Source organism: Toxotes jaculatrix, chromosome 6 (assembly GCF_017976425.1).
Source record: "Toxotes jaculatrix isolate fToxJac2 chromosome 6, fToxJac2.pri, whole genome shotgun sequence".
Taxonomy (NCBI): Eukaryota; Metazoa; Chordata; class Actinopteri; family Toxotidae; genus Toxotes; species Toxotes jaculatrix.
In genome coordinates this window covers 15,591,402-15,615,350 of record NC_054399.1, presented here as the reverse complement: position 1 = coordinate 15,615,350, position 23,949 = coordinate 15,591,402, and the positions used below count along the sequence as shown (strand labels likewise).

At 39.7% G+C, this 23,949-nt stretch overlaps 2 protein-coding genes across 3 annotated transcripts; both read right to left on the bottom strand.

Moving 5' to 3' along the window:
* Window positions 1–5,395: 5,395 nt before the first annotated feature.
* Window positions 5,396–16,567, bottom strand: slc35e1 (solute carrier family 35 member E1). Its single transcript, XM_041040305.1, has 6 exons — window positions 16,168–16,567; window positions 13,891–13,961; window positions 10,355–10,492; window positions 9,051–9,176; window positions 8,365–8,610; window positions 5,396–7,418 (listed from the first exon to the last, which is right to left on the bottom strand). The coding sequence occupies exons 1-6, from the start codon at window positions 16,493–16,495 to the stop codon at window positions 7,188–7,190; spliced, it is 1,140 nt and encodes a 379-aa protein (XP_040896239.1). The 5' UTR covers window positions 16,496–16,567; the 3' UTR covers window positions 5,396–7,187.
* Window positions 16,568–17,223: 656 nt separating this feature from the next.
* Window positions 17,224–21,959, bottom strand: LOC121183824 (mediator of RNA polymerase II transcription subunit 26-like). 2 transcript variants are annotated; one of them, XM_041041092.1, is made up of 3 exons: window positions 21,614–21,959; window positions 20,296–20,373; window positions 17,224–20,206 (listed from the first exon to the last, which is right to left on the bottom strand). In XM_041041092.1, exons 1-3 carry the CDS (start codon window positions 21,683–21,685, stop codon window positions 18,620–18,622), a joined length of 1,737 nt encoding a protein of 578 aa, XP_040897026.1. In that variant the 5' UTR covers window positions 21,686–21,959; the 3' UTR covers window positions 17,224–18,619. The 2 variants fall into 2 exon arrangements, with proteins under 2 accessions (XP_040897026.1, XP_040897027.1); XM_041041093.1 differs by having other exon boundaries at window positions 20,296–20,370.
* Window positions 21,960–23,949: the final 1,990 nt, after the last annotated feature.

Sequence of the window (23,949 nt, the reverse complement as noted above, 5' to 3'; positions counted from 1 at the left end):
TTCTTGTCTGCAGTAAAACTGAATCTGAGTTTGTCTTTAATCTCCATTACTCAGTGACTACAACTCACATTGCTCTGGTCTAAGTTGGTCTTGACCCCCTTTGGTCCTGATCAGGACTCTGATTCTGCTAAATTTTACCCTACTTAATAATTGATTTGAATACAACTCAAGTGGTCCAGATAATGGCAATGCTTAATCACTGATTACTGCTGTAGGTGCTGATCAGGTTTCATACCAACAAAGGGATTTGTTCCTTTAGGTTCTGTGGTGCAAGAAATTGGAAAAGGTTCCCAGTGTGTATTTAAAAAAAAAATAAAGGTTAGGGTTAACTACTCTGTCTTTAGAGGGAAAGTTAAATAGGGGATTGTATGTTTATGATTATGAGATTTCATTTTTGATAATATACACTGTATCATATTAATTGAATAGATTTGATGGTAGTATAATGCATCAATCCTGTCTCTATATTAAGGACCACAATGGAAATAAGTCCTGGACTTTAATGTGTTATCTTTGACATTTTGTAACATCGGGCCTTGGCTCTTTGGTCCCAGACAGACAGAGGAGAGCGTCTTCAGTCTGCAGGTTTCATATTTTAACACCTGTTCATAATTAAAGTGTGACAGAACATACTCCTAAAGAAAGATTAAACCAGTGGTTCCCAGCGTTTTTGTTTTGTCACCTCTGATGAGAACAGAGTTTTTGGTTGGGGCCGCTTGGCAATAAAGTTGTCCCAGTAATCATCTTGTGAGCCTTAGATTGGGAACCACAGGGCTAAACTACCACACTGTACAGTGGGGCAAAAAAGTATTTAGTCAGCCACCGACTGTGCAAGTTCTCCCGCTTAAAATGATGACAGAGGTCTGTAATTTTCATCATAGGTACACTTCAACTGTGAGAAACAGAATGTGGAAAAAAAATCCAGGAAATCACATTGTAGGATTTTTAAAGAATTTATTTATGAATTCCTGTGCAAAATAAGTATTTGGTCAATAACAAAAGTTCAACTCAATACTTTGTAATATAACCTTTGTTTACAATGACAGAGGTCAAACGTTTCCTGTAGGTCTTCACCAGGTTTGCACACACTGTAGCTGGTATTTTGGCCCATGCAGATGAGCAGTGATGTTTTGGGGCTGTCGCTGGGCAACACGGGCTTTCAACTCCCTCCACAGATTTTCTATTGGGTTGAGGTCTGGAGACTGGCTAGGCCACTCCAGGACCTTGAAATGCTTCTTACGGAGCCACTCCTTCGTTTGCCCGGGCGGTGTGTTTGGGATCATTGTCATGCTGGAAGACCAAGCCACAACTCATCTTCAATGCTCTCGCTGATGGAAGGAAGTTTTTGCTCAAAATCTCACGATACATGGCCCCTTTCATTCTTTCCTTAACACGGATCAGTTGTCCTGTCCCCTTTGCAGAAAAATAGCCCCAAAGCATGATTTTTCCACCCCCATGCTTCACAGTGGGTATGGTGTTCTTGGGATGCAACTCAGCATTCTTCTTCCTCCAAACACGACGAGTTGAGTTTTTACCAAAAATTTCTATTTTGGTCTCATCTGACCACATGACATTCTCCCAGTCCTCCTCTGGACCATCCACATGGTCATGGGCAAACTTTAGACGGACCTGGACATGTGCTGGCTTAAGCAGGGGGACACGTCTGGCACTGCAGGATTTGATTCCTTGTCGGCGTAGTGTGTTACTGATGGTAACCTTTGTTGCTTTGGTCCCAGCTCTCTGCAGGTCATTCACCAGGACCCCCCCGTGTAGTTCTGGGATTCTTACTCACCGTTCTCATCATCAGTTTGACCCAACGGGATGAGATCTTGTGTGGGAGGGAGATTATCAATGACCTTGTATGTCTTCCATTTTCTAATAATTGCTCCCACAGCTGATTTATTCACACCAAGCTGCTTGCTTATTGTAGATTCACTCTTCCCAGCTGTGTGCAGGTCTACAATTTTGTTCCTGGTGTCCTTCAACAGCTCTTTGGTCTTGGCCATGGTGGAGTTTGGAGTGTGACTGTTTGAGGCTGTGGTCAGGTGTCTTTTATACAGATAACGAGTTCAAACAGGTGCCATTAATACAGGTAACGAGTGGAGGACAGAAGAGCTTCTTAAAGAAGTTGTTACAGGTTTGTGAGAGCCAGAAATCTTGCTTGTAGGTGACGAAATACTTATTTTACGCAGGAATTTATAAATAAATTCTTTAAAAATCCTACAATGTGATTTCCTGGATTTTTTTCCCACCTTCTGTCTCTCACAGTTGAAGTGTACCTATGACGAAAATTACAGACCTCTGTTATCATTTTAAGCGGGAGAACTTGCACAATCAGTGGCTGACTAAATACTTTTTTGCCCCACTGTATATAGTTAAAACTAGCTCCATTGCTCCAATCTACAATGATCTGCATCAGATTTAACGCCCTAATAAAGTAATTCATATTAATATATCAGTCACAAGGCTATTTTTTCTGCATAAGCAGTACATTTACTTTTGACACTTTTAAGTATATTTACATGATAATACTTGTGGACTATTTTTACATTGTGGTATTAATACTTTGACTTAAATATTAATACCACTGCCGATATCGTCCGACTGGTTCTTACCAACGCTGCCCTGTTAAGAGAACAGATATTTCATATGTTCAGTATTCCATAATGCATTTATTCCCCTCCCTCCCAACATTTAAAAATAGCATTTACTAAACATAAGCAGACAAGACTGTGCATAGCTGCACTTCTGTTCAACATTTTTATACCTTGACACCATAAATAAAAATCTATAAACATTGGTTAAGTAAAAATCTGGTCTCAAGATCCATTAAAGACACACAAAAATAATAATTGTACAGGTTTTACAAAGTAACTTACTCTTTCTTCTCCCATTATCATTTACATCCCCATGAAAAGCTTTTACAGCAAAGAGCCAACATCCAGATCAAGAGTTTTCTAAAGTCAGAGTTAGCTCTCTGTACAGAAACAAACAGCCAGCACGACACTGAAAAACAAAATCAGAGGGAACTTTATAAATTACAACACGTGTCCTACATGTTGGAATTTGTAAATTTGACATCTTGTCCACCTGCAAACAAAGCCTCCATCCTGCAGTGCATCAGCATCGAAAAGGTTACACTCCTGCTTTTGGCAACACGAGGAAATACGGGAACAAAATGAAGAAATTCGAGAGTCTAAAACATGAGCTGTAGCAGCAGAAAATGTGATTAACCACATATGGTTCAACTGTGACTCTCTCAATGCACCCTGGGAAAAAAAACTTACAACATTTTGAGATGCAGATTTCATGTGAATATGACATTCCTGAACCATATGATTTTTGACAGGATGTTGTCAGTGTACAAATGTTATTTTTTCTGTCAAAGTCACAGCAATGTTTTGTGAAGGAGTGCATGATATGTCATGGTTTGATATGGAGAGGAAATGCATCTGTATTCAAATATCTTACTAACCGTTAACTTTGTGTATTTCTACTTCTAAAAGTATCTGTGACAGTTAAAGGGGACAAATGTCCCTCTTGACAATCTTCAAAACAGGTCTGTCACATGCATGTTTTAAATGTTTCCAAATAACCAGTTTTAGAAAACAATGCAAGAAAAAACATGAATGTGCGTACCTTGACTGATAGCTGGTGCTTAGTGTTTTGCAATTTATCAGGATGTGTCCTGAAAAAAAAATTTTTTTTTCAGACACAGGTATCTTCATACGATGTATGATAAAAACGAGGGAGACGTTCAATAATACAATGATATCCATTCTTCAACAACCCTTTAGCTGCTAAATGCTCCACTCTGTTCTCCAGCCACTCAGTAAATGTGTCTGCTGTTTGGTGCTGAGATGGTAGTGCGGGTTTATAACAGCCGCCGTTTTAGCTGGAAACCTGCAGGAGCTGATGAGAGCAGTTAGACTGAAATACACGGTAAATGTGACTGTAAAACTAAAAATGAGCTCACGGAGGCTTCAAAGCTCTGAGGAGCTAAAAGGTTGGATGGTAATTTTCCGGTTTCAGCACTTGGAGCAACACTTCCACATGATACAGTAATTTAATTCAGTGTTGATTTAGAAAACGTGGGCTTTGAGGTTTTCATAGCAGTTAAAAAACTGACTGAAAACATAAAACATAAATGCTGCCTTTATGAAATCTATCATTTTAACTGACACTGACATCGTCTCAGATCTTTTGATTCAACTCCTTTGTCATTTCTGAGGCTTTAATATGTGGTGTTGTATACCACATTGGGATATTTCTGCTTATATGTTTCAAAATAATGCAGTCCAACAGCCTCAAAGTGTACAACAGTTAACACACAACTACAGCAGCAGTCTTAACAAAACAAAAAAAAGTACATTTGGGTAAGGTCGTAGTTATTCTTTACACCAGGGCTGTTAAAATTCATTACATAACATTATACAGGTGTTTCTGCTTTTCTAGTCAATCAGTGTAAAACTTTTTAAAACAGGATCTCACATCTGGTTACTAACCCAAAGCTTTGGTAATTTCCCTCCCTGCTGGAGAAAATCTGAACAGCTTTGAGTTCCCAAGATCCTACGAACTATGTCAGCGACAAACTATCTCAGCAGTAAGAGTTAGTTTTCTCCACAAATTTATAAAGTAAACAAACAATTATTGATACTAATTTCTCTCTGGGAAGAGCAGAGTTCACCAATCCCACAGAGATCCGTGCAAGATCGTTTGGGGACTTTTCTCCAGACTAAATACTGTGACAGTGTTCTTAAAATGATCAGAGAAGGCAAACATAGTACTCTTAAAAAAAAAAAAAAAAAAAAAAAAAAAGCCATGAATAGAATATAACTGCACCATCCCCTCGCCCACATTCTCCAGGAACTACAGCTGAAAACAAAACAAGCTCACAGGCTACAAATGGCACTTTTACAAAAATTAAATTAACTTTGTGCTGCCCCCCAAAATATACAAAGTCGATTTCAAATGCAGAGAAAGTTAAATCACAAAAAAGAACATAAAAACTTTATATTGCTGCAGTGAGATGCTCAATGTGCATCAGAGACAACAGAAGCCATCATGCTAGGAGAAAAAGAAGTGACAAATGTTTCCTAACATGAAATGAAAAGTTCTCCAAGCAGAAATAATTGATTATCAATAATCTGTTTTGCCGACACTGTAATTAATAATGATAATCAAGCTTCAGATCCACCTGAAATTACAGCTGAATCATTAATTGCACAAACCAAACCTCTGATTTCATGCATGTCTCATTGTAAATCAAGTCTGTCCAGTGGCTGTCTGACACCAATGTTACAGAAATGCTTTAAAGTAAACAGCAGGACTATAGGGTCACAATTTCGTTGTTTCATGATGTGCAAACTCGACACGGGCCTTTGTTTAAAAAACAAAACAAAAACATGATAGAGCAGCTTTGATTCAGGCTGAAAAATCGCCTGACAGAAGAGAAAATCTCACTCTGCCTGAGAAGCTTTGCAGGTCAATAAATACAAATAATCACAAAAAAAAGAACTATGCATTGTTCTGAATTGATTCTTCAAACTATGACAGCAAAATTATTCATTTTAACATCTCTATTGCATTTTGCATTGCTAGACTCCCCTAAGAAAGATGAAACACTATGCATCCTTACAGAGATACTTTGATTTGGTGAATCTAATCTTAAGCTAACTTTTTACATCAATGATCAGTGATATCAAATAACATGTTCTTTATTTCCTTGGGGAAAAGGACAGATCTGTGGGAGGTCACTGACCGTTCTGAGTAACAGAGCCAGTCTCACTCTTGGTTTTCAGGAGAACTTGTCTCAATTCAAAGACATCAACACTGTGTGTGTTTTGTGAAGCCAACTTTTCAACTGCGGCAGTTCAAAATACTTGTCGACAACAAGTCTGACTGAAATTTTACTGATTTATGTAGGAGTGCCGAGTTTACAAGCATCACGGATTCCCACGGATAGAATGAATTTTCTTTTTCATGCTTAGAATTTGGGCATTTTTCTTCATCAGGCACTTATATACCTTTGAATCACCTTGTAAAGTGAGTGCAGATGTTGAGTTGCAGCAGGTAAATTCTTTTTGTGTTAGAATTCTAACATATGCTAATTAGCACTAAACACTAAACTGAGACTGACAGGAATGTCGATATTTTTGTAGGATTTTAGTCGTGAACCAAAGTATTGGACAAAGTACTGAAATTCTGAATTGATGGTGGCTATATGGATCATCAAAGTCAGTGGGATTCATCCTGTGAGGATCATGAATGTCTGTAGAAAATTTCACAGCAACTCATCCCATAGTTGTTGAGACATTTCAGCCTGGACCAAAGTACTAAACAGACTGATATTGCTCCATAGAGCCATCACTGGCTTAAAACAACTTGTCAAAGGCTGATCAACTTATCATACCATCAGACAAAAACTAAAAAAGACTAAAGTTTTTTTTTAGGCGACTGTTGCCTGAAATGCTCCTGAATAGAGGAACACAATTAGTTCACTGAGGATAATTTTAACAATTAGTTTCTCCTCACATCATGACAAACACCTCATGAAGAAAAATGACAACCCTAAACATGAAATGCCTAAAACCAAAAATGTCAAGGCCTTTGTTGAACCGTGCTTGTTATGAAACGTAACATGACAGGCCTTTGTTTGGGTGCATGTTCACAGTAAATAATTACAGCTGACATCCTTTCCTCTGAAAGTGAACAAAACTATCCAAAACATTCTCTGGCTGGCCGGTTGTGAAAACAAAACTCAAACATTTCCAAACAGTGAGGCGTAAATCATTAATCAACTACGTTTCACATGTCCGCGTGCTGTGGCAGATTTCTCTGTCTAGATAACATGGCTTAATCCTACACCAAAATGTCTGAAAATGCATGATAGGAGTTTTGTTTTCTCTCAGACCAGCCCATACAGTGAGTTATCAAAGTAATAAATAAACAATGACATAGAGCAAAGCTGTCAGACAGTGAAGTTTAGACAGGGAGGAGCGTGGGAGAGGTCACGTCACTGGCCCATCACAACCGACTTATTCTTCCTATCAGAACAAACAGCACTTGCCTTCAGTCTCGACTATGAAGTGAGGCGGAGAAGATCCGCTGCTGGGGGGGGGGGGGGGGGGGTGGCTACACACAGTAATGTCTATTACAGCGACCCAGAGCGGGGACGGAGTCCTCCTTCACACCACATACTGGTGGTTGCTGTTGTAGTTTGTCGTGTAAGCCTGTCGGCTGTACTGGAAGTGGTCGACCACCGAGTTGTTCCAGCCGTGCTTCTGCTGCTCTGAGCCGTGAGTGAAAGGCACTGACCCGTTGGCCTGGATCTTCTCCAGTGCCGGGTTGTCGAAGGACATCAGGTCCTGCTTTGAGCTCGGCAGCAGCTTCTTCTCTTTGTTAGCGTCGTACTTGGCCTGTTAGCAGAGGAGAAGGGCAAATGGATTTTAAAATGACTGGCTGTCTTAAAAGTTGTTCCCCTGGCACTGCACTGTGGCCGCCCACTGATCCTAAATAGCTTGGGTGGGTCAAAAGCAGAGGATGAATTTCCCCAAGAGAATAAATAATGAGAATTTTCACTTCACTATTGACTTTAAAGTCAATGGCAAGCAGCCACAAGTTGGATAATGCAACTGATATAGAAAGACACTTTATGACAGAGAGCCAAGCAGTTTAGAGTCTAGGAAACACAACAAAAGCTGGAGTGTAAATGGGGCAAAGTGCTGGTAAAGAAACCGATCCAAGTATGGAGCACAATGTCTGTGTTTTTAAGTTTCAAGAAGAATATTTATTATTGATTTTACATTCAGGAGTTCCATGAACAACCTTCTGGTAAAAAAAAATTTGTCGGTTTATTTTGCATATTTGTTAACCTGTCTTACCTGACTTGAAGATCTGTCATCTCCCTTTTCTATCGAGGACCGTGGAAATAAAGGTTTTAACTTTATTGTATTTTATCCTAAACTATTTAATTGTCCATTAGGACCGGGTGATTACAGTACCGTGTTTACTGTTGTCAGATAAATCCATCTATGCCAAGAAGACATCTTTTTTAAATATTTCACCATAAAATAAGGCAGAAGTTACATTTTTTCTATAGAACAGTGGAAGAAAAACGATAATCAAATGTTTGGAAACCGACCAATATTATCTGCTGATATTATGTCATGTCACATTCATACTGGTACCAAGTATATGCTGGCCCATATATGCAGTCTGAAGGGTTTTTATCTAAGCGAATAACAGAGGACTACTACTTCATTTCATGTCCCCAACATTTTCCTGTGACAACCTCCCTCCATCCAAAGTCATGCTCTTTGTCTCTGCCTGACCTGCTAACACCCACTGGTTGCAGGGGCTCACCTTGTTGTAGAGGAAGACTCCAACTATGGCCGTCATCATACCCAAGACATTGGTGAGGGTGACTGGGTTGCGCAGCATTAGGAGTGAGATGCTGATCACCATGATCCTCTTGGTGGCATTGGCGACGGCGTAGCTGAGAGGGCTGACGAGGTTGAGCACGCTGAAGGCGATGACGTTCTGGGCGAAGTTGCAGAAGCCACTGATGAGCAGGAGGACAAAGGTTCCTGTCCATTCTGAGATTTCCGACTGGGAAAAGAAGAAGGAAAAACCCCAAGGACGTAATGTGTTTTGTCAGGTAATATTCATGGATTTGAATTAAGCCAAATGCTGCTGAACTCTGACCGTGGTCTTTGAACAACATCCATGCTGGGTTCTGGGAAATTTTCATAGACATTTTTGACTAAACAATTAATTAAAATAATTATTACTCTCGGCCCTAAAACCAGGTTCTTACTAAGCAAACAAGTCCTGTAAAGCTCTGTGAAATAAGTTTACAGCGTGAACCACAGAAGAGGCACTTAGACTTTCGATTGTAGGTAATTATTCATAGTATTACTTAATTAATTATGGTATGGCATAAGGCTAGTAAATTCTGAAATACATTGTCAAGAAGCACTTTTCATGATACAAAGTGCATGAACATCAGCATAATCAGATTACATTCAAGAGCTGCTACTGCAACTCACCAGGTCTCCATTCACAAGAAACACAGAGAGATCCACCAGAACCCAGGTGGGCAGCATGAAGATCACAGCATTAAAGCCCAGGATGTTGAGAAGCCTCAGGTGGTGGACTCGGGTGTCACGCAACACCTAAAAATAACAACATCAGTTAAAAAGAAGGTAGTGGAAAAATAAATCATTTGCACTAGCACAGGAGATGTAAAAGTGATATTAAGTCTTGAACCTTTCACTTGTCTACTACACACTTACTGAACAAGATCAAACCAATGTTCAGCCAAATTTTAAACAACGTGACTCAACCTGACTTTTCGCACAAAAAGCAAATATTTTGGCTGTAACCGCTCCACCTGCCCCCTTAAAACAGAAACAATCCATCCCTGTATACCTAAAGGGTCCGTTTTAGTTCCAGTAGAGTTTTTATTTTATTATTATTAATAATTAGAAACCTAAGCCTTATTTAACCTATGTTCTCAACATTGATGATTGTGATTAAAGTCTGATCACTTTGATGCTGTCAAGAGAATATGATCATTGAATAGTCTTCCAACACTGAGTTTTAAGTTGTCTTAAGGAAGATTTGTAAAAAGGCTCAATGAAATGCAGCCACCATCTTGTGGCAGAAGACAGTACAGCAGCAACCACCTGAATTCAGCATTTAGAGGTTAGATTCTCCCTCTAGTCCCACCGTAAGCAGTACCCTTAAAATCAGCTTGTAATACTGAATATGGCAGTAAAAGCTGAGAGTGGTTTAAGAGGTATCTAATACTGGACTGACCTTATTAACAACCAAGTCTCATTACTGAATTATCCACTGCCTGAAACATATATTGTGATTATAGCCATTGTGACAAGCATGTTATATATACATACATACTCTGGACTGCAGAAGAACAGCAAACAGAAGAACAGTGTCAAAACATATTGTGGAAACGCATGCATTTAGTCTAAACGACACAGATTTAAAATGCATACATGTACATTTGTGACTGAAACATGACAGAAACTAACAGGCACACAAGGTCAAAACTGAAAGAAAAAAAAAAATCAATTATCTCTTGAAGCCCACTTTTGAGATTGCAGCAAGTTTTCCTCTTGTGAAATCCAGCTGCTGCTCCTGATGTTTTCAACACAGAACCACTTCTCTTCTGGCTGCATTTTTGTATACACTCAACCCCACAAACCAGGATGTCAGTTTCAAGTGTTTCACATTAAGCCATCAAGAAGTAGCATTTTTGCAATTACCCCCTTCCCATCGCCCTCCGCGGTGGAGGGATCATGTGGCACATACCAGCATGAGCATGATTTACCTTTTTGGAGAAGATGTTCTGCAGAGAGAAGCAGAGTGTGGCAGCCAAAGCACTGATTAATCCTGAAACATCAAAGGACAGCTCAGTCACTGTGGCCAGCAGCACTCCACCGATGATGGGGATGAGCGATACGTACACCTGCAACAAGGACCACACAGAGACAGAAGGCACAGTCAGCAAGAAAGAAAGAAAGAAAGAAAATTACAAACACTTTAGCAGCTTAACTAGAGCAGTAGAGAACAAAAAGAAATCATTTATTGCTCCAGGCAATGTTTCCCAGCCTAGAATCCAGGAGTCATTTTAAAATGAAACAACTAAGAGAAAAACAGTTGGCAACTATCTTGATTTCAGCTCTAATCAATAATAAACACTCATTACATGCAGACTGCAGACCAAAAAGAGTGAGACTATGAGTGGCCTGCTTGTCACCTAACATCTGTATGGTGATATCACAACATCAATAATTTAAAATGAACAGTCACTGATTGCTACAACAACAACAACATTAACATAATAATTTCAGACGCTAAGAAAGTGGTAAATAGGGTTTTGGTGTTTCAGACTGCATTTCAACATCACATTTTAATGACCAAAGGAAAAGTAGAGACCTCAGAGAAACACTTCTGCAATAAACTTTACAAAACTGAATTGAAGAACAGCAGGGACATTGTTCATCTCTCCAATGCCCATGTTAAGCTGAAACAACAACTACAGTATAAGCACAGCTTTAGAGGCTGCAGATGTAGCTGCTAACCCTTCTTTCATGGGGGCAAACTGAGACTATTGTAACAGCTACAGCAGCATTTATTTGCATTTTGAAAATGAGACCCGCAGTAGTTATGAAATCCACTTGTGCACCCACACACACTCCTCCCCTCAACCAACCACTGAGAGTGAAACTGAGAAAACACTGCACTGAGCACCTACTACCCAACAGCACCAATTTACTGCCATCAAACGATCAAACTGCCCTCAGTTATATTGTCTAAGCAAATTGTCTCATAGATGTAAAAAGTACAGAGACGTGAATAATGGTGCAATGGTTTGGTTTTAGCCAGACAGTGGTCCTAATGCAAAAAAATATTTATAATTTATTATTTCTGACGTGGCAGGTGTGGACTTTACTGGCTCTACGTCAAAAGTGTAGACTGGCTCTTTAAACCAGCCGTGTTACTTTTTTTTTGGTTGATGATTAAACAGCCAGGATGCACTACAAGGCAGCATAGCTATTTAAACATGACTCAGGTTGAAAAGTTGACAAGATTTTCTTAAGTCAACCCACCAAACAGGTTGCTATTACCTTCAAGTGCCAGTCTAATTGTCCTTTTAACACTAATACACCACTGGAAAGCGCTGGTGCTCTTTTGTAACCCCCAACATCAAGAGAGGCCTCGTCTATTTCGGCGGAGGCCTAGATTTCTGTCCCATTTCAGGTGTCCTGAATTATTTTGAAAATTCATCCTGAAGGCTTTCTGTGCTCAAAAGGAAAAAAATGCATGACAAGGAATATATCTGAGGAGCATACAATTTGGTCATGAGTTCTTGTAAGATACACACTGTGTCCATTTTATTACATACACCTGTATAGTCTAACACAATCTCAGACAAGTGTTCTGCCATAAAGTCAACTTTTATGACACCTCTAATGTTCAGTGGTTGTTGACACAGTCATAGAGGTGGTAGTTATTATGTTTTAGCACTTAAGTCTTAGTGGTGGTGTTGTACTGGACTGCATTATATTAAAGCTGCAACAATTAGCCAATTAACTGGTTGACTAAAAGAAAATGAATGGGCAACTATTTTGATAAATGATCAATTCAGTGATTTTTCCAGCAAAAATGTTCAGATGTGAGAATTTACTGGTATTGTTTGTCATCTATAATGGTAAATATAAGGTACTGGGCTGCAATTCGGACAAAACGGCAAGCTGAAGACATGATTTCAATTTTAGAAATTGCAAATAGCATTTTTCAGTATTTCTTAACATTTAATAGACTGAACAATTAATTGAGAAAACAATCTGCTGATGAACCAATAATGAAAACAGTCATTACTTGGAGTGCTACATTATCTGCTTCCCTAATGTCTGTAAATGGGAAGGGTAAAAAACTACACCTCTCAATATTACGCAGTCCAGTATGAAACCACCGTCATGTATGAACTCAGTAATACACCTATAATCTAATTTACACATTTCTGACAATGTCCATAAAGGACGAACATTTTGAGCTTTGTAAAGACAGATGTTATGGTAGGGCTGTTGTACTGGACTGCATTATGTTACAGAAATGTTCCTTATATAGAGACCACCAAGGGTATTTTGTGCAACCTGTGATGTTTCAAATGAAATTGATTCAAAGTCATTTTTTAACAAAGTTGAGTCAAGTATAATCACTAAACTGCATTATATTATTTTGACAAGGTGTATTTTAAGTCTGTAAGACGTTCTAAAGTGTTTCATACAACTTAAGGTTTCTCAGCACAGTACAGTGTGGCCTGCTGCTCCTCAAACAGGATATCTACACACTCGGTAACACATTATCAACACCTACATTCCCTGTCTATGGACTCAGCCTGTCTGAACACTGAGCAGCTGGCTGGAAGATAAACATGATAAGCTGATGTTAGACTCAAGATGTCTCCTCATTCACATTTAGCCAGCCTTGACGGTAAAATATTCCACCACCAGGATGGAAAATTAAGTTACGTCCGTAAGAGAGGGAGATCAAAGTTTGTTACCCAGTGTTTGGGCTTCCAATTCTGCTTCTTTAAACCCAAGCAAAGGCAGATATTGAATCCTGATCTGATTTTTAACATAATGCAGCTGCACAGTCCATATTACTGAAGGTAGGACTGCATTTTAGTAAATCCAATATGATTTAAGAGTTTGATACGTGAGTACAACAGCTGTGCATGAAGAAAATACAGTCTACATCATCATCATCATTTATTGTTTAAAAGGTTTTCTAAGAAAAAAACTCTAAATATTAATTCCTTCCAGCCCCTCAATTATGAATATTTGTTGGTTTTCTTAGCTTTCCATGATAGTATGATAAATAGTTTTGGATTTTGGAGTAATGGCCCAACTGAACAAGACATCTGAAGATGTCACACTGATGGACATTTATCATGATTTTGGGAGATTATGCTTCCTCTAGTTCTCATATAACTCGGCTCTCTGGTCTGGAAATGTTCGACCACCTGCACACCGCAAACCAAGATAGTAGGCATGAATGAAAACAGACACACAACCCCAGTTGGCTTCTAATATAAAAAAGTGAGTGAATCTGAGGATTTTCCAGGTTAATGTGGTCAGCTTGTGGGAAATGAGAGTTAGTTTCCCTCCCTGAACTCCACTTTCCCACTGAGCGTCTGATCGGCTTCAGGGACAAAAGCCCCTGCAGATGGCTGTAATATGAGATGCAGTACAGGCGCAGTGCTGTGCCACATCACCACTGCTGAGCCTCGAACACTTGAGAAACAGGCTGAAACAGAGCAGGCCTTGTGCTTGTGTTTGCTGGGCTGAACCTACTCACCTTTGTGGTTTGCTTCTCCCGCATGATAATTCTTGATAACAGCACAACCCATATTGGCATTGTGGCTTTGACTGGGAAAGAAACAGATACAAAATGTAATAATGTCAGTTTATTTTTCTTTTTGACATACACACAGTACCAACCAGAAACCGCAAGTAAAGCATAAAAGACTGAAGTTTGGACTACAAAATGCTCCTATGTCAGAGCCAAGTCCACACCTCTGTCAAACACTTAACTTAAGTCACTCTGATCTTCACACTCTGCTGTGTTGCGCTATTTATTTTCTGACTGACGTACTATTACAGTAGGTTTACTCTGGCATGTCATGTCACTAACGCTGCACCCTGATATTGTATTCAAATGATTGATGCGTATTTTAAGACTTAAGTGTTTTTTTTAAAGCACTAAGTGGCAAAACCAGATCCAGCGATGTTGAAAGCTGCCACCCACAATCATCCTTATAACCATTGTGATTTATAGCAGGGCTGTTGTATTAGACTGGCAACTGCATTCCAGTTTCAAAACCTGTTCCCCTTCTGATGTAAACTCATCTTTAATGACAGAAGCACTTTCCAAATTTACTGAGAATTTACTTTTAAAATGGGCCCAGAGAGCAAGAGGGGTCTTTAAAGTGGTGTAGGGGAGGTATAAACATTAGAAGGATAATTTTTTATTCACATCTTACCATGGTCAGTTGTCACTTTATTCATGTAAAGCAGTCTATCAAGAGCCATAAATCCTTCTTTCATGAAGGTTATAATCTTTTCTTGAAATTGTTTGAGAAGTATTGAATCAACCTTATGGTCATTTTGGAGGTGCAGGAAGTGGAGGTGCATTTGTGGTGCTTTTGAGCTCAGCACAGACATTTTTTTTTTGAGAGCTCACCACAACCTCCAAAAAAGAACATAAAGCTGAATGAACCCTGCTATGAAAGTCTTTTAACAAAAACTGACATTACTGGAAAGTAACCAAGGACATCAGCACAAGTACTGTCCCATTAAAAGGCACTTACATTGCACTTAAGTATTGCTGTTTTATGCTACTTTGTACTTTTACTCCAGTAGTTTTCTGAGTGAAATATTGTACTTTTTACTCAAGCATTTTTATCTTTAATAAACAGTGGCAGATTCATTTTCTGTGGAGGGACTAATCAATTAATAGAATAATTGTTGCAGCTCTATATATTGTGCTGAAATTAGCACTTCTAAGTATATTTTGATACCAATATTTCTGCACTTGTAATATTAAGTAACATTTTTAATACACAATTTTTACTTGTAACAGACTATTTCTTACACTACTACTGTATGTTGATGTTGTATTACATGTACATACTGTAGATAACCACTTACTGTATGTATAAGAAGTAATTTATTACATTACCCTCTTAATATTTATTTCAGCTCTCCTGGCCCTCTTCCATGGCCGTTTTTCGCCATGTAGCACTTACATGATCAAATGTTTGTTTTTTATCTTTTCAAATTTTATTTATTGCATACTTGCTTGTACACAACAGTCATATATTGATGTATGTGTTGAGCTTTGTTGTCCTTGTTTTTTGCTGTATGTCTATGTATATCTCCCTGAATATTGCCAGGAGTCAAATTTATTGTATACATAAAAATACTTGGCCAATAAAGATGATTCTGATTGTACTGTTACTTTCACTGAACTAAAAGATTTGAGGACTTTTTCTGCCACAGAAAACTGAACATTATAACTTTAATAAAGGATGAGTCTGTTGTAGTCAACTTGCACCTACTGGAGTGCAACTGATTACAGCTGCAGCTCTCCTGTAAGACGGTGCAGCTCGTTAGAGTTATTGAATTTCGCAGCATGTAACCTAATAACATTTCACGTTTTTTTCGGAGAAAAGCCAGTTACATGAGGAGCTGATTGTTATCTGGTAGTCTGAGATGAAAGTTAAAGCAGGTTCAGTGATGGACCCTCCCCCCTAACGCGCTATATCAGGGTTAATTAAGTTGGCTAGCTAGCTCACAGCAGCCGGTCAGTTACTCATACTGGGAGTTAAAACGAACTAATTTGTAGTTAGGGGACCAGCAGTGAGTTAATTAGTCTGCCTGTTTACTACCTATACGGCGCCGACACTACCCGGGGCCCCACAAGCGAGTTAACTGCCGGTGTCGTCGAGTTGTCCGGCGTTAGCCACGAAGCTAATATCAGCTGACGGCAGACACATCGCTGAGTTACCGCGGCTGACACGCTCCGGGTGGCCTCACATTATCACAAAAAATAACATAAATCCGTTGTACTCACCCGTGTGTGCATAGGAAACCGGTACCTTCCATATGCTGAAGTGAGCCGACACAGACGCAAAGTATTTTCCGAAAGCTAAAGGCAAGATGTACCACCGGTAGTACCTGCTCGGTAGTTCTGTTTTGGGGACTCCCCATGCCCGCAACAGCGGCGGTAGGAAGACGACGATAGAAATAATGTGAAACAGAGACACGGTGACTGGGTACGGGAATCCGTTCAGGATTATTTTGTTGACGACGTTGCCCCCTGAGCTGACCGTGTACCAGCACACACACAGTATAACTATCCGGATCCCTTCCCTGACCTGGGTCCGCTCCACCGCAGCCATCTTCCACCGCGGAGTGACGAGTCACCGGTGGCGTGTGTGTCTGGCTGCGCCGAGGAAGGGTAGCGCTGCTCAAGTTACTGTTACACTCCCGACAACGTATGAAAGGCACTGCTTCCGGCCATGGCCTTCAAAATAAAAGACACGAACGGACATGCGTCTATAAAATTGAATAACTGCGAGCTGCTTCTAAAATGGTAGACTTTGGAGTTTCAATTTCAAACCTGACCATTTTTTTCTTTAGAATTATCAGGGATTAGATAAATCTTTGTGTCTTTAGTTTGAGAATCTATCTATACATTTTCTCTATGTCAATCAAAATACTAATTTTGTCTGACAAAGTCCAAATTTTTAATTTTAATTTTAATTACTTTATTGATCCCTCCTGGGGAAATTACTCTCTGCATTTTATCCACACCAAGTGAACGAAACACACACACAAGCATGCACATGCACTAGAGACGCTGGGGCAAGGGGCTGCCTAGTGAGGCGCCCGAGGAGCTGGGGTGGATCGGTGCCTTGCTCAGGGGCACCACAGCCATGGTCGCAGAGGCGGGAGAGGCGCGTCTCCTTCACCACCACCGTATCCATTTTTTGCACTTTGAAAAGCAGCAATACACATAACTAGTAAGTTCTGACTAGGAAATGCTTGGTCAGTTACATTCATACAAAGAACCAGTAAGAAAAATATGTAAGGATTCCTTCCAAATACCTAAAGAGAAGACAAACAATCACAGTTCCTTAATTTTTTTTATTAACACATATCAACATGTCCACTTAAAGGACTAAGTAGCAAATATGTTCTCTTCTGTGTTCAACTGAACACAAAAGGCTAATTCCTGTACATTCACTAAGGCTCTGTCTGTAGGAAAAACACAGGTTTCCATAAGGCAAACAATATCTAAAGGAATGATATTAAGTACTTTATCCAGCATGTCATTATATATTTCAGTTCTTCTTGACAGTACAAAGATGCAAGCTAGTAGCGTAATCTGCTCTGCCATTTCAATTCATATTTTACAACCTAAATACACAGTAAAGGGAAAAGGCAAGTATAAAATCAAACTGGTTCACATTACCAAAATGTTTAGAAAGATTTCCTGTGTAAGGTAGGTTGGTATATCAGCAGGGAGAGTCTGGAATGTCACTGCTGCATCACTGAACCAATTCTGGATAAAAAAAAAAATTATTTAGTGTAGTCTGATCATGTATATAAATCTTAAAATGAATATGTAAATGAAAATAAATACCATACATGACAGCCACATTTCTTTATCAGCTTGTATTGTTCTAGCCCATTACAAACCTTTCTTTTCTGTACAATCACATCTGGCAGTTTCATGTCACTTTATTTAACAGTATTCAAATACAAGAAAAAAAAAATCTAATTTTTTGAAAATGATTTGTCAGTTAGTCTTTCTGTCACTGAATAAGACAGTCGTGCAATGAGGGAACAGCAGCTCTAAAAGAAGAAATGAGAAATATTTTTCACAGCAACAACAGTTGTATCTATGGTAATGAGGAGAGCTACTTATAGCTCTCCACTATAATAGCATTCATTTCAGCTTTTACTGCTAAAAAGTCTTGATCAAGATGCAAATGCCAACAAAAACCTAATTGGTAGATGTATCTGTTAAATGTCTGCTCCAATCATGTATCTCACTAGGTCACAGATTTAAAAAGAAAACATAAAATGTAACTAATCTTCAAATTAAAAAAATACTGCACTACGGACTAAATGTGATTAGATGCTGGAAATTCTGTCACATTCCACAAGGTATGTGGATAGCATAAGACAAATAAAATGTAGCTGTGCTGTTTAATGTGATGTTCCCCTCCCAAACAAAGAATGGCAGGAAACTCAATCTGTACAGTTACTGAACACCAACAACTAAATGGGCAGATAATGCATAGCCTTTTCCCTTCATGCTGTCCCCAGACAATGCTCAATAACACCAATTACACCTCCAGTGCTCCACGCCCGAGCAGGCAGCATATTTATTCCATTTTCACCAACGGTGCAAAACAGCAGCTTACACTTACAGAAGTGCCTTCATATATCCAGAGCTGCTCCACTGTACGACGAAGGCAGCTCACACCTTCCAATTCAGAAACCTGACTTCAGTTTCAGTCCAGACAGACGTATGGCAATATGTTCAATCTGCTCTCATCTCCATGCGGGTCTAAGGAGATGCACTCTGTCCAGTCGTACCAGTTACCCTTTGTGTCATAGCAGCCGTTAACCCCGGACCAGTGTTGTGCGTGTAATCTGCTGAGGTCTTCATTGCTGACCTCTCTGCTAACCCCAGGTAAATCCTTTGCTGGTTGTTCTGGTGCTAACACATGTGTTTTCTTGGTGTCTTTACTTTGGTGTTCCTCTTTTTTCAAGAACTCTGTCATAAAGAAATGTGCACTGGGAGTGTGGGCGCCCGACGACGTCAGCACATTGCTTTGCTGGCTAAGGTATGACTGGATGATTTCACTCCTCGACAGCTCTTTCCAATCTGTCTGCTGGAAGGGACTGGGAGGAACTGGTGTATTCTGCTTCAGCTGTTCTGACCACTGAGGTTCAGGTCTGTGCCCAAGTCTGGCCTCCTCCTCCTGGCAAGACTCCTTATGGAAGGAGGGTTTGATCTGCCCTGTTACAGGGTCAAATGTCAGTCTCCTATCTTTTAACCTAACTGGTTTAGTGCCATCTTCTACAGTCTGCCCATCTAAGTTTACCATATAGTCCTTAGGTCTGTATTTCTGTCTTTTACTTTTCCCTGTATTGCTAACAGCACCATCATCTTCCAAACAGACCCTGTCACTACAGGAGGAGGTGGCAGAGTTGTGAAGAGATGTATTTGGAGGTCTGTTATGACAGTCCAAATCTGCAGACCACGAACCGTCAGCGTGCAAACCCTGAACACGAACATTTGAAGGCTGAGGAGAGGACCCTAGCCCAGAGGTGTCCACAGAGCCAGGCCTTACAGTGGAGCTAGAAAGACTTGCCCCACCACTTGCTTGTGCTGCAGTTTGTTTGTCAACAGCTTCCTGCTTTGGAGTTTGAGGACTGTGCAAGGAACAGCGAGGGCTTCTGGGTCGATACTGCCCCCCAGAGGAAGCTTGCTCCTGTCTGGCTTGGTGCTGCAGAACTGATGCTTTTAGCAAAGAAGTGCTAAGAGGCTTGCTGTATCCTGGGGCACTTGGATGAGGTTTTACAGCATTGACAGGGATTTTATTTAGCCTGTCATGGTCCAGAGGCTCAGAAATCTCCCTGTCTAAAGGCTGATGCGCACGAGAATCTGTAAAAATTTCAGAGCTATTACCAATTCCATTGGTTGGCAGCTGTTTGGAGTTCTGTATTTTATCGTTAAGAGTCGTTTTGGATATCTTGGCTGGTAAGAGCTGTCTTTCCTTTTGGTCACCCTTACGTTTTCTGTTGCCCAGTTTTTCCACCGTTGGGGAGTAACAGTTGTTGAAGTCATTTCTGTTCTTCAACTCTTGACCTGTTTTACCTGATGGTGTGGTGGCAGCTGGAGTGGAGATACAGGGATGAGCACCACCATTGGAAGACCATGATGCACCAGTGTGTCCTTTGGACAACACCTCACCCGTCCCTGGCTCAATTAGCTTCTGCCAGTTTCGAAGAAGCTTCTTGGCTCTTTTTGCAAGGTCCTCATTCTTGGTTTTCTTCCGGACATCGTTGATGAGCTTGCCAAGACGGGTTTCCTTCAAGGAAATAAGATAGGTGTTAAACAGTGGCTGAACTTGTGAAAAGCTAAGCTGGATTTAACTGCATTTTACTAAATGTAACCTACCTCCAGTGCCTCTTTGGTTATGGGATATTTCTCCAAAAAAGAGATCACCTCCACAACTACCACCATGTTGCATATCTGCTGAAAAGACACATGTTTATTTATCACAAACCTGAAACATCTGTGTTTTGTCAGCATTACAACAACAATGTCCAAGTGCCGCTATTTTTATCTAGATTTTAAAGTACAGAGTCCCATATGCAAAATATGCATGTTCTACAGAGAAAGAGGGGCTATAAAAAGACAGGGGCATAATTTGAATAGACTTTCAAACATGCACCTGTAAGTCAAAAGACGATGTACTCATACTGGTTTCAGGCTCAATATGACAAAGTGAGACTGTATGCAAATGTAACAATCTTAGCTCACAAGGCCAAGTCAGATCTGTAAGCATCTGCAAGAAGAAAAGCACTGTCCATCTTTTTCTGTTCGCTTTAACCTGGGCCTGTAACCAGCTCTGCTACAAATATGGTTTGATAACATGGTGATATATATCGTGAAATTATAGAAATTTGTCCACTATCAAAGATTTTACCATAACATTCATACTATGGTAGCAACCACTCCTGCAACTCTGGTTGCAATAGACCATTGTAGCATTGCAGGCAATGTTGCACATCAAAAGAGGAAATGCTCTAAGACAGCACTGGACTTCTTTTTTTTTCTGTTAAAGATTTTTCCATCAATGTGCTAACGTAGCTTGATTTGTCAAACATTATTTTCAGCCATTCTTGTGTGAGTAGTTCGTCTGTTCAGTAGCTTTTAACATGCATTTTAGACACACTACCTCTAACTTCAGTCAATTATGGTGGTGAGATTGCCATGGTATTTTTACAGTACAAAATAAATTGACAGCATCCTGCAAAAGTGTGTTATTTTAATGTCATAGTGTTAAACCTTTACAGGATTTTATCCAGTTTGATTGTACAATGGATCTTTCCAGTGAATAAAACCTTGAGCTTTCTCAAACTCCCATTGCTCAACATCATCTGTCACTAAATACCTACCTGCACATTTACACTTCCTACCTGCTTGCTTAGTTTTAGTTATAGCTCTGAAGCATAGTGAATTTCTGTGCACACAAATAAGCCAACTTGTCTACAACAACATTAGCCAACAGCAGGGTGTTAGCCAGGCTCCTGAAATGCCTGGTATTAGTTTCGCTAACAAGAGATGTTAGCCAGCTAATTAGCAAGCAAATAATAACTCGACATACACCGACTGACTGCACTTCACCACCCCTTGGCAGCGACCTCAAGTCGGCTTATTGTCCGCCTCTCTTCACCCACTTAATTCCTTGGAAACCAGCGGACATACTCACATTGCTCTGGCCGTCGATGGCCTGTAGCAGCCGGTCTCTCATCACCTGCGGAGTGGCTGTAGCCGCTGTCATCGCCTGGCGGTGTCGCGGGTCGGTCAGGACGGACTGAAGACAGCAGGATCCCCCGAAGAGGCGAGGCGGAGGTGGGAAACCTGCCGACACTCAGAGGCCCGACGGAAGACCTTCTGTGGGAGTGGGCATCATGTTTTATGATGCTTTATGCTTTGTTGTCGTTCGCCGCCGGTACGTACTCAATGTTTCGGGAAACGACAACAGAAAATCCTCTCCAGGAATCGGCTACCCCCCCTCGGATGGTAGCCTCCTCCTCCTCGGCCTTCTCATCGGGCTTTTTGTGAAGAGCCGGCGAAGAGGACGACGGGAGAATTTTACGTAACCGGCGTCAACCTGCGTCAACCCGCGTCAATGTTATTGTTCGCAGCCTCTATGTTCGCAGCATAGAGCTGTTTTTACACAATATATGGTTGGACCCACAGACTGTACATAAAAAAATGGAGCCATAGATTTGACCATGGTGTGATCTCTTCTTACAACAGTGGTTTATTTTATCATATAATTATAAATTTTACATTTTTGTTTTAAATTTATAATCTGAATCAGCTTTATTGGCCAAGTATGTCTGAGCATTCAAGGAATATGACTCCGGTTTCCCCAGTTTGCAGTACAAGTAACAATGTTGAAGGATGTATACATGCACATACAGCAAAAACAAAGACAGCAAAGTGGAACAAAGATAAGTTAACATAAGCATGTGAATATTATGTACAACCCAACCGGTAAAATAAATAAATTAATTGATTAAAAAATAAATAAATAAATAAAATGAGACATGTATGATGAACAACCCACTTAGTAAAAAAAAAAAAAAAAAAAAAAAAAAGACACATTTCAAAGCAAAAATATCAAAAACTGGATGCCTGCAGGTCCTAAAATGTGAGAATTTGCTGTTGTTCTTGATCTTTCACTATAGTAAATTTTGGGTTTTGCACTGTTGCTAGGGCAAAGTAAGACATTTTATGGCATCAGCTCCTGCTCTAAAATGTTACGATCGCCCTTTTTACACCGTCTTAAGTGTTATTATGTTTAATTGACAAAATGATTACTCAAAAATAATAAGAATATTAATCCAAAATAATTGTTAGGCTATAGAGAATACATCTAGAGATAAACACATCAGCTCATTTTATGTGTGTAAAACACTGAGCATAGCAGCACAGTATAAATTGCATAGTTCTTACTGCAGTATGAATAGAAATGTACATGTACATTTCTATGTACACTTTTAGAGTTAATCTTGACAGACAGAGCTAAAGAAAAGTTCAGTAAAAAAATAAATAAATAAAAATAAAAACTGAATTAAATTAAGACCAAAAAAGGACTAACAGAGGTATGTACTAGACTTCTGGAATTTATCTATGTAGTTTAGGGATAAAAGAAAGTGGCATAATTCTTTATGAAAGGTAAGAACAGCATCCAGATATGTTCACTGACTGTGGAAAGACATTCACAGTTAAAAATAAAATGCAAATTTTTTTTTTTTTGATGATGTTAGGCTCATATTGTTGGGAAATGACGTGTTTCCTTATTAATTAAATTCATACTTTGGCAAAAGTTCACATTTATGAATGTAAATGTACAAATTTAATTTAAACTGTTCCACACATTTTTGCTATATTTTTTTCTCAGTTCCCCTTCAATTATGTATTCATCCTTTGTCTTTGAGTCCTTTTTTTTTTTTTTTTTTTTACATTAAATTGCTCTCCCCTTACATTATCACTTGGTGGCACTGTTGCCTTGTTACAATAAAGCAAAACAGGCTGAGGCAAGTCAAAGCTAGGAAAGTTCATTTGAAGAGCACCTTTCAACAACAAGGCAATTCATAGTTTTATACATATGACATTTCACATTATGAGGCTTTAGGTGGAAGGAGTCGATTTAGCACAAAGGTCAGTGGTGTCCATTTTCTCAGGCAGTGCTGACTTGCAACTTTCAATTACCTGCAACAGAAACACCACAAAAGTTATTAATTTCAAACCCTCTGCATAATCATTCAAAGAGTTGAACTGTACGTGCATGTGACAAGAGCTGTACAGCTCATCTCCTATCTTAGGCCACAAACTTATCAATCACCTCTTGTAAATCTTCCATAACCCCTGGCACATTTGTTCTTAACTGGTCGAGCCTCGGGGTTCAAATTTTCCCTCAGACATCAGCTCACTGTCCAGATGTAGAAACTCAACACCCATGTAGTTTAGTTCCATCCTTACAGTCCATTCCACTTGCCAGTGGATTCAAACCCTGGACTGTTTTTGCTATGA

Excerpts from the sequence above, each read along its gene's own strand:
- slc35e1 (XM_041040305.1), bottom strand. The coding sequence starts at position 16,495 with ATGGCTGCGGTGGAGCGGACCCAGGTCAGGGAAGGGATCCGGATAGTT. Across the intron at positions 10,493-13,890 it reads GGGAGAAGCAAACCACAAAG|GTGTACGTATCGCTCATCCC; the intron begins GTGAGTAGGTTC and ends TCCTTGTTGCAG. Across the intron at positions 9,177-10,354 it reads AGAACATCTTCTCCAAAAAG|GTGTTGCGTGACACCCGAGT; the intron begins GTAAATCATGCT and ends TGTTATTTTTAG.
- LOC121183824 (XM_041041092.1), bottom strand. The coding sequence starts at position 21,685 with ATGACAGCGGCTACAGCCACTCCGCAGGTGATGAGAGACCGGCTGCTA. Across the intron at positions 20,374-21,613 it reads CCATCGACGGCCAGAGCAAT|CAGATATGCAACATGGTGGT; the intron begins GTGAGTATGTCC and ends GTGTCTTTTCAG. Across the intron at positions 20,207-20,295 it reads TAACCAAAGAGGCACTGGAG|GAAACCCGTCTTGGCAAGCT; the intron begins GTAGGTTACATT and ends ATTTCCTTGAAG.